General features: G+C 37.6%; 1 protein-coding gene across 1 annotated transcript; it reads left to right on the forward strand.

Annotated features, from left to right (window-relative positions):
- The first annotated feature begins 684 nt into the window (after nucleotides 1-684).
- CDCA2 (cell division cycle associated 2) lies at nucleotides 685-10,662 on the forward strand. Its single transcript, XM_010080126.1, has 14 exons — nucleotides 685-1,213; nucleotides 1,704-1,834; nucleotides 2,459-2,609; nucleotides 3,312-3,514; nucleotides 4,498-4,558; nucleotides 5,033-5,280; nucleotides 5,656-5,743; nucleotides 6,235-6,455; nucleotides 6,904-6,982; nucleotides 7,582-7,631; nucleotides 8,140-8,283; nucleotides 8,595-8,769; nucleotides 9,268-9,482; nucleotides 9,829-10,662. The coding sequence occupies exons 1-14, from the start codon at nucleotides 685-687 to the stop codon at nucleotides 10,660-10,662; spliced, it is 3,129 nt and encodes a 1,042-aa protein (XP_010078428.1).
- The last annotated feature ends 293 nt before the right edge of the window (nucleotides 10,663-10,955 follow it).

The following is a 10,955-nucleotide window of genomic DNA, read 5'->3' on the forward strand; positions in this document are numbered from 1 at the left end:
TGGACACGTATCCCTCACACAGTCGGTCTCTGTGTCACCGGGAAGATGGAGGCATCAACAGTCAGTGTGGACTTAAAAACAAAAAAAAAAAAAGAAAGAAAAAAAAAAGTTGCCTGCGCGGTATTAAACATCTTAATTCGTGTTATGCAGAATACAGAAAAATGCATCTATTTGTGTAACCAAAGCTTCAGACTGACATTATTGAATTCTGTGCGCTGAACTTAAAATCCAGGGAACTAAATGCAAAAAAAAGTGTTAACGTCTTAAATTTTCCAGTTGGTATAAAGCTGCTCATACTGGTTGCAATGCTTATAGCAAGACAGTCACAGTGTGGTTGTGCTTAACGTATTTTACAGTAACAGGAGTTCAGCTTGGTGAGGAGTGAAAGCATAGCCTTGTGTTTCCTAACTCGTGAAACCCTTCTGTTGCGGGTTTATGTCGCTGTGTGTTTTTCTTTATAGTGCCAGTGTCCTTTCTGGGTAGTGTTCCTGAGATAAGGGTTTAACCCTGTTAAACACCTTGTTCCAGGAAAAGCCTGGGTTTGGTAGAAGGTTGAGAATGTTAGTGAACCATTGCTCTTCCCCAATACCTTTTAAAATCTCTTTTTTTTTTCTGTTTGATAGGTATCTGTAATTACAGGAGACCAAAGGCCGACTGAATGTTTCTTAAAATAAATCGCTAACAATGCGCAGACGATTTAAGAATATGAACGCTCCCCTGGAAGCTAAAGAAAACGAGAGTAGATACACCAAAGAGAAGGAAGAGGCCTCGTTCCCTGATCTGTCAAAAGACCAGAAGACTTGCAGAGTGTCTAAATCAAAAGTTATAAAAGCATCCACGAAGGAGAATTTAAGGGATGGGAACCAGGTGCAGTTGCAAAAATGCGACCTGACATACAGCAAAGGCCTCGAGGAGGCCTCGTACCACAACAAGGAGGATGTTGTTAGCTGTCAGTTTACTGAATGCTTTTTTGATACTCCAAAACGGGATGTGGTTGGTGAACCTACCTTGCCTTTGAACAGCAAGGAAAATTTTTCAAGACCACCTGTTTCTCTGGGGGATGAATGCTACTTGACACCTAATAGGGACAAAGCAGAAGAAAAATCTGATTCTGAAATAGCAGAGAAACAGAGGAAAAAACATGTTGATTTTGCAAATGTAACAATTGCTGAATTTGGGATTACTCAAGAAAGTTTTACTAAACCATCTACAGGTAAGGCTGGAGTGACTAATGACTGTTGTCCTTCTCAGAGGGAGATCTGGAGGTCATGTAGTCCAACCTCTGATTGAAAGCTTCAGTTTAGGTTAGGTTCAGGTTGTCTGGCTGAGTTTGAATATGCCCAAGGATAGGACTGTGATATGATGTTGCTTTCATTCCCTTTGTAGCTTTTTTCTGTCTGCTTGAGTCAGTGAGTTTCACAAGGGAGCAGTAAGACAAGTTTTGTCAATTGTTGGTGGACAATTCCTTAACTAGCAATTGAATAAAAGAAAGACGGATTCTCGCTTGGTATAGTTTAGTTACATATGCTTTTAGGAAGTTGATTTGCCTTTGCTCAGGAAGGTTTCTTGAGCTAAGCAGCTAACTTCAGATGTTTTCATAAATAACATAAATCACTCTTGAAACAACCCAAAAAAAAACCCCTTTTAAAGCTTTAGGTATTCTTACAGAAATTTTTGTTTCTTTCCTGCTGTCTACATCTCAGGGAAGACTCCGACTTCATTAAAATTTAGACGAAGATCAACAATTGGAATACGGGGGTCACCAGAGAATAACACCCTTATCCAATACCTTGCCCAACAGAGAAGCAACAGGCAAAAAGAAGGTTTTACACAGGTAAGAGTCTTTTCTCAAATATCTGATATGTCAGTTTAGTTCCCCCAGGAATCAATATCTACTGGCAGGAAGAGAAGGTAAGTCTCAGGAAGACCCCAGCAGAAGGAATAACCATGGCCTTGATTTTCTTGACTTCCCTTGGGCTCCTTACTTTAGCTTAAGGGCATGTTGGAGGTTTTGTTTGTGTGGCGTCTGGAGTCTTTTCTCCGTGTCTGGCTCGCTCATGTATTTCCACTTTTGTTTGCCGTGACCTTTACTTTCCTGCATTTGCCATGCTCGATTTGTGGCTAATGAAAGTGTTGGTACTTCAAAGTGAAGTGAATACTAGCATAAGGGATTGTTTTTTAGTTAGACTTGTTCTTAACTCAAACTAGCATAAACTGTCAGAAAATTAATTCTGGGTATGGTCTAGAAGGACAGATTATGAAAGGCAGTAAAACTTAACAGATTTCTTGACGCAGTTCCTTTTTTGCATGTTTTTACCAAACAACTAATATTGCAGCCAGGTTGAAAACAAGATTTGCTTCTTCTCTGAGTTTGTTTTATGCCAAAGTACAAATACAAAGTAATAAAGCCCGTGTCATCTTGGGGAAAAAAAGTCTCATGAGCTTCATTTTGTTTTAGCAGGTTAGTCCTTTTAGATATGAAAATGTCAGGTCGTTGAAGGACAAAATAGATGCCTTTCAAACATCTTTCGCCTCAGTGCAAGAAACTGAAGGGGAGGCTGGCTTCTCTGGACTGTCCCAAGTGGATGCTTCCCAGGAAAGAGGCTCGTGTAAGTGAGTTATATTTCTCGTCAGTGATTTGTCTTAAACATCAGGACTTCCTTTAGGCCAAAAAGTACGAAACTACAAACACTTAAAATAAAACAAGAAAAAAAATCTTCCTTTATAAGGATTAGCACAGGTTTTTTTGTCTTTGGTTTGAGGTTTTTTTGTTTGTTTAAACCTATCTTATTTCCTAGTGCATCCTGAATAGTGGTTTCTCAGAATAAGCCACCAAAGAAAAATGAAGATTCTTATTTGTTACGACTGTTGTCTTAGTTTTGCTTTCTAGATTTATACCCTTTAATTTACTTTTCACTAGGCATTAGTGTTTTCACACTTTTTCCATTAAACTGACAATGGTTTTTATTTTTTTTTAATGAAGATAGTATTGCAAAAGCAAGTCAGGGCAGTACTGTGGTAACTGAGAAGATGACAGTGTAAAACAAACAAACAATGCTTTACTTCTCTGGTATTGGCGGTCTTAATAACATTTATATGAAAAGAATAACTTGTTCTGTTTTGAAGATTTCATAATGTTATTTTCAAAATGCACGTGTTTTCTTTTTCCTGACTAGAAAATTACCTAGCTTTATGAATCACACCATCCTTTTGGTGAAGAAACACAAAAAGAGCATTCATTGAAAAATCTGGAGTTTGTCTTTGTGGTTTGTTGTTTGGTTTTTAGTGTGTTTTGTTTTTAATTGATGCAGCTCAGAACAAAGTACCTTTTACAAAAGAGTGGAACCTGGATCAGTGGAGTGAAAAGTTCATGTCAGACAACAGTGGAGCTGATTTGAAAGAAAATTCAAGACAAAATTTGACCAGCAGCAGTGAGCCTGATACCAGGACCTGCACCGCCTTGTCTTTAGGCCAAGATGTGACTGTCGCCGAACCTGTTGCTGCTGTTTCAAAGGTACTTGTGTAAGTGTGGACAAAGAACATGGGGAAGACAAATAGCACAGCAAATCTCCCTTGTAAGAACTTTACATCTTACTGTCACAAGTCAAAGAAAGCAAAATCTGGCATGGACACCGATCCATTTGGACCGGCAGTGAACATAGCCTCACCTCAGATACCTGCTGCTGGCTCTGCTGAGGCTGTGCACAGTTTTCTTTCACACGCAAATGCTCAATGAGGATGCTAGAAGCTGTTCGAGTCAATAAGATTATATTCTTTTCTCATAATCACATGGAAAAGCTTATTTTAGTCATTTAGTAACATTTAAATATGTCTTAATTATTTTGAATTTGCAGCTGTAACTATGTGAGGTGTCAAATTCACAGATCTGGCAAATACAGCTTTTTCTAGATGTCAAAATGAACTTTACTGATCATTGGGATGACTGCAAACGCAATTTTTAATCTTCACCTTGTATCTGTTCAGCAGTTATTTGCTCTTCCACGCGAAGAAAAGGATGTACTTGTATGCAGGTGGAGAATTAATTTATTTTCTATATCAGTATCTCTGGTGATCCTTTTATTAGCATCATACATAAAAACTGTGAAGGTGGGGTCCATTTTGGTAGGTGTGTCCTGATGCTGCTGGACCTAGCACCTTGAGCTGTAGAGCAGCTGTGACAGTGTAGCAGTTGTATGGAGGCTAGGAAGAAACTTCTGAAGGTAGTGATTAAAATATACAGGTTTTTCATTCCGTATTGTTATCATTTCTGATGTCTAATCCTTTCAAGCATTTAGCTTTGGTGTTTTGGGAAAATAAATTCAACTAAAGTAGTGGATGATTGAAAACTCTGAAATCCCTATCTATAGGGTTAAAAAACTCCATAGTTCATGCTATTTTAAAAGGCGTCAGTTGCAAGTGGTTTTACTTCTTTATGGTGTTATGTGGGTACGTATATAAATAGATGCTATATGTATAATCTTGTAACTTTTTCTCTAGGAATGGATTTATGAGCAACACAATCCTACTGAGTCGTTGGAGGCTGTCGTTGGAGGCCATGGTAAGAGGATTCATCACTATTATAATCTTGGTTATATTCTTATTAGTAAAGTAAAAATACTTAGAATAGTTGTAAGGAAATGTTTCACAAGCAGTCATCTGTGCCTATCATTATGTCTACAATTTATAGTTCAGTAGAAACTTGATGTAACTTTGACATGAAGGCTGATGGGGGAACAAAAAAACCCAAAGCACTGCAAATAACGATCTATTCAAGTGCTGCTGCAGAGAAGGCTCTGAAAAACTGAATTGAGAGTTCATTTAGTAGAGCATAGCATTTAACATGTTTTTACTGAAGGAAGAAAGGAAATGGGTTTTGTGAGAGGAGCTGATCTATTTGGAAGGTGGGGTAGGGCCTCTTGGGTGGTACGATAGCAGCTTGGTTCTGATTAGAAAAAGCAAACTCCAACTGAGACACAGTCTTCTCAATTTTACTTTGGTCTTTAATTGTTATATCTGTCTACTTTCTCTAAAGATTTAAGTTCTGACCACACCACTAAAGATGTGAGCAGTAATGTTGTATCAGATCTAAGCAGGAAGAAAGTTAGTTTTGCAGAAGAACTGAGCCTGGGAATATTTGATGGAAGCAAGCCACCTCTCACACCACCTGTCACACCACTAAGAACGGGAAATATTCCATTAAATGAACATACACAGAGTGGCTCCCAGCTAAGATCTGTATTGAAGAAAACGCCGACGAAGCAATTAATGGATAGCATGAAGGTTGGTTAGCTGACTTACGTGGAGGTACTAACACTGAGGGTGAACTTCTGCAGTCGCTGTTGAACTACCAGAAGTTGAATCGTGGTTAAAGATACTTTTTGACTAGTTGATATCCATTGGAAATAATTTAATGCTATCAATGGATATGTTTGCTCTTTGATTTTCTTGAAAGCTTTGAAAATTTCATGTTATGGGAGGATCTATATGTATGTTGTTGAGTTTTATTGATTTAGAAAACAAGTAGGGGTTTTTTGAACAACAGGACTGATTGTTAGATATTGCTTACAGACAAAGTTCTTTTCACTTGATTTGAACAAGGACAATATTTTGATTAAATGGCATTGAACAGATGATTGTATCACTTAAATTCGATAGGAATACTCAGACGATGCAGTTGACAGAGGAGGAGGTGAATCTCTCGCGCTCTCCAGTTGTGCAAAAGTCTTTGAAGCATTGCAAACAGGTCAGATTCCCCTTTTGTTTTTTAAGTAGGCAGAGTATTATGTGGGATCATAAGGTTTTGCCTCTCTGGTAAATCAGAAGAATGATATGCATTAACCACCACTGAAGTAGCTCCTCTGTGCCATTCTGCTGCGGGAAGTGGAAAATAAGGTTGCCAAGGAAAATAATGTCTATTTTATAAATATATATATCTCCCACATCAAAACTTCAGAAAGCCTCTGATACCAGGACAGAATCACCTGTTTTTCAAGAAGTTTGGAAATTTCTAGTCTTCTATTTTCTTTCTTCCTTAATTCTTGATACTGTAATAAAGCTATAGTGAAATTTCTGGTTGACTCCACAGGACAGGTAAAGGTGGTATTTTGCTGTTTAGTTGGTGGGGTGGGATTTTTAAGAGACTGTTAAGAACCATGAAAAGACCTTGAAAAGTCTCTGCTCTATGAAAGTTCTGTTTTAAATTCACTAAGCAGTCTATGTATTTTATTACAATAGAGACAACTGAAAGACATAGCTCTGAAAAGCCAAAGAGGAAAAGGGTTACTTTTGGAGAAGTTCTAAGCCCAGAAATATTTGATGAATCTTTGCCTGCAAACACTCCATTGCACAAAGGAGCAACGCCAGTCCATCATCCAGGATTACAAAGGAGTAGTCCTTTTGCAGGGTCAAGTCTCATTGAAGAACCATTACCCCAGCTGAATTTTGATTGCAGTGACGTAAGTTTTTTGTTGGTGTGTTGTTGTTTTTTAACTATAAAAACAGTCTCCAAGTCTCTATGACATAATGTTCAGTTTTTGTTTCATTTTTTTCCCCAGTCTGCTTGGGTTTGAAAATAAATTGCTAAAGTATTAAACTGTAGTCCACTTGGAGCTTTAGAATGATACTGAGAACTTTTTCTTTCACTTTATGAATTCTAAATAGCATTTTGGCCTGTAGAGCTGTGTTTAAAGTTGAGTACTAGTAGCACATTAAATGTTTTACCTTGGTTTATTTGTATACTTTTGATACTGTGTTTCTTCTTGCCCTGTATAGCAAATGAGATGCTGCATTCTTTAAGGCAAAAAAAAAATCCCCTGTCTGTTCCAAACACTAATGGACCAGATGTTTTCCTGTATTTATTTGATATAGTATATTGCTAAAAAAATTAGCTTTCTTTCTTTAAAGGAATATGTTGAGCCTCTTCAAGAGTTAGTGGAGGGTCCTGTTGCTGCAGAAGACCTCTCACCTGTTGAAAATGCAGAAGGTAACTCCAGCTTGTATTTTTCTCAATAGGTAATGCATCTTTCTCTGTGTGGAAATTGAGAGATGACACAGGGTTGGTTGGTTGTTTTTATACAGGGGTTATTTTCCAACTGTGCTGAAATTTAGATGCTCTTGCTTTCTTCTGAAGATTTCTGCAGTAGCTGCACTATTTACCTGTTGTTTGGTTTAGCTGGATGTTATTTGACCTTGTGTTTTTCTGTGAAAGTGGCTGATCTAATTAGACTTACTACTTTGAGTAATTGAGCTTACCATCTTGATTCTGATATTGTAATTCTGATGTTTTAAAATTGCAGCAAGACAGCAACAACAAAAATTGAGGTGTTGAGCATGTATATGTATGTATCACTGTGAAAGATGCATGTGTTAATTATTTTGTTTTGTTTTCCTCTGTTTTGTAAAGCAAGCTGGTTTTTTTATCTTGCCATGTTTGATGTCCTCAGGACTAAGTTACTAGTTACTCAAGACTAAGATGACTAAATATGCTGTGCATAATGTTAGAAGTTATGTGGATAATTTCCTCAAAATGTGATTTTTATATTGAAACTGAATCAATATTCTTATTTTCTTCACATATAGTAGCAGAAACTGACAAATCTGATATGATAAAAGCTCGTTCTACTAGAAGGAAGGTAGGTTTCTTTAGTGATGATGGTTTTGTTTGTTTTTTAACTTTTTTCAGGCAGAATTATCTTTTATTCCTCCTGATGCTTATAAGATACAGTCTCAGGTATTATGAGGATTGTATATATCCAGGTATATGAAAATATCTCATGTTAGTGCAGGTAATTATATTAAGGAAATCTAATTTTTGAGTGAAAGTGTGTTTTTCCAGTTATTAAAAACATATTTGGTTATAAGTAACCCACCTGCTCTGAAAGAAATAGCTGAAGATGAAAATTTACTCTTTTTTTTCTTTAGAATGTCCTTTTTGTACTGTGTGAAGAGACCAGCTCTAATAATCTTAGTTTCTGACTGTGAGTGTCTAGCTTTTATGACCTCATATATAAAATAACGGAGGCTAATTTACAATGTGATTCTTATGACATTGGACTGTGGTATATTTTTTTCAAAAAGGGAATGTCTGCATGTGCACATACCCATGCAGCCCAACAACTTAAAATTTGTGTTCCTCAACAGTGTAGCACAGTTTCAGAGGGGACTGATGATGTTAGCATCTCAGGAGCCACAAGTACTAAGACTGCTAAAGATACTAAAAATCCAAGAAAGAAAAAGTTTCAAAGACAGAAGAATGTAACCGCATCTGCTGCCAAAAATATACAAGTAAGTGACAGCCCTGGCTTTCATGTTTTGGAAGGGAAAGCACATATTCCTTTTCAAACTAAGCATGAATGAAGAATCTGTAGTTCTGAGCTGAAAGACTAATTTCTTTGACTTCTAGATTTGGTTAAATGAAACAAAAATCAGATTTCATGTTTTGGATTAATTTGTAGATGGGAGAGAAGTGGAACCTTCATTTTAGGGGAAACAGTTGTTTTCTGTCAAAATCCAGTAGTGGTGGCACCTGTTGGAAAATACTGTACAGGATCACTGTAATTACACTGTGCTCTATTCAACCTTCTCAATCTTTTCAGAAAGCAAAACAAACAAGCTATGGGAAAAGAAGAAAGAAAAAAGTAAAAAAATCTTTATATGGCAAAAGAGAAATGGCTTCAAAGAAACCTCTTCTCAGCCCTATCCCTGAAATTCCAGAGGTTTTGTCTTCTGTCTCATCTCCAAACTCACCGAAGGCAAATACACTTTTTTCAGGTAATGTGGTTTTTAGTTTTGTTTTGCCTTGCTCCTTCTGTTCTTTCTGATTTTTTTTATTTCAACAGTTACATAAGAACATGTTGATAGTTATGTTGTGTTCCATGCATAGGTGAAGAGCCCAGTAAATGCTTTTTACTTTTAATTGCTTCTCTAATAGTAGAGTCCAGAGGATCTAATAAATTAATAATCTCCAGATGGATAAATTTAACTCTTGTTTGACTCCAGTGCAAAGCTGACAAAAAACCAAAAGCCTCTCAGTACTTTGACTGGATATGGGTAGGCTCATAGTCTTTAAAACGGGTAAGTTGGGGTATGACTAGTTAAGTGTTGTGCAGTAGCTTTCTGGGTTTTTTTTTTTTTACACTAGTCATCTGGAATGGCTGTTTAGAAGGTTACTTTTACGTAAGTAAAATACTATAAAGCTTTTGTTATAATATTTTAAAAAAGATTATGTACATTCACAAGACCAGTAACCATGTGTTTATTCTAATTCAGAGGATGCACTTTTAGAGAATACCAAATTCAGGAATGCTCACAAGGATGTTCAACAGAAGCCAGTGGTTGGAAGATCGAGAGGGAAGAACACCTGTGCAGCTCATCCGTGTTCAAGCTCTGAGGACCTGGACGTCACAGAAGCCAGCAGCTCCGCTGATACAGCAGTGCAGGTGTCAGATGGTGATCTGAAATCTGTTTCTGGCATTGATCGTAAGGTAACTGACATGCTTAAGGATAGTGCTAGAAAATAAGTCAGAATTGTGCTTGATGCTGTTGGATCCAACATGAAATGTTTTGGGGTAAGAAAAAAAACTGAGTGATTAAACATTGGAACAGCCTGCCTGGAGAGGCTGTGGAGCCTCCGTCCTTGGGAGGAGGTATTTGGGTCTCACCTGGACAAGGCCCCACATTGGAGCAGATTCCAACATACAGGATTCTATGTGTTGATTGGATTTTTTTGAGAATGACTAGACTTGGTGAGGAAAACAGTAGCTGTTGTTCAGTTGTCAGCTGTTTTTTGTGGATTACCTTTTCCTGTATTTAAGAATTTTTTTTTTCCAGTTTTCAAACGTTGTGCCTGATGCCAAGTGTGGTTTTGATACATCTGACTATTTCCAGCAAGGTAAAGAGGCTGCATATGGAACAGAGACAAATGAAGGTGGTTCCTTGATAGAAAACAAGAAATTACAAGGAAATCTCCGAAATAAGGCAGAGCAGCTAACAGGGCTAGAACTTCTGGAACAACAGGACACTAGTGTACATGAGGGTGCCCAAAGAACTCAACGTCCACGAAGAGATTCTGTAAGAGGTAGTCCACCAAGAAGAGGAAGGAGAAGAAGTAGTGCCATCTATTTTCCTCCTGTTGAAAAATTGGAAATAACTGGAAACAGTCTTCCAGTTTCTTCTTTTAATGTGGAAGAAGTCTTATGTGTTCCTCATCTCAAAAATGACTCCTTAGACCCTTTTAGAAGAAAGAGCGATAACAGTGAAAAAAGAGTGAGACGCAGCATGAGATTACACAAAGGTGCAGAAATTGAAGGACTTGCATGGATTCAAGTACCCAATGTGGTTCAAAAGAACCCTCCCCTGATAGCTGCTGATTGCAAAATCAGGAGAACAATAAGCACATCCATCCTTACAGAATCTGAGAATATTCACCATACAGAACAAAATCTCATCCAGTTTTCAGCACCAGGGAAGGAGAACAATGACTCTGATCTTGCTGATGGTCCTTGCAAAAGATGGAGGAGGAAAACCATGTGTGTATCCGTACCTCAAGAAACAAGAACTTGGTCTCAAACCCGGAGAAGGAGCATATCTAATTCTGTATATAGGAAGGACAGAGGTAACCAAAAACACTATGATGAAGCAGAAATACCTCTTGAAAATAACTAACAGTTAGTGAGATTTCAGCTGCCTCTGATTTTATAAAGCGAAGGTCAGTATTAGATTCTTATGTTCTCTCTCTTAAGTGCTGTTTTATTCTTTGTCCCACTTATATTTCTTTACTTATTATTTCCTTGTGCATTTCCTGGATAACTCAGAACTGCTTTTCCTTGTCTTGATGCCTGAAATGCTTGAAGATCGGAACTGTGTGGAAGACCTAGCTTGGCTCAGAGCGTGGGTCTGGTAGCCAGTCTAAATTTTGTGTTGGAAAGAATTAATGAATTCTGCTTCTCTGGTGTGAA

Source organism: Pterocles gutturalis, unplaced genomic scaffold (assembly GCF_000699245.1).
Source record: "Pterocles gutturalis isolate BGI_N339 unplaced genomic scaffold, ASM69924v1 scaffold1014, whole genome shotgun sequence".
NCBI lineage: Eukaryota > Metazoa > Chordata > Aves > Pterocliformes > Pteroclidae > Pterocles > Pterocles gutturalis.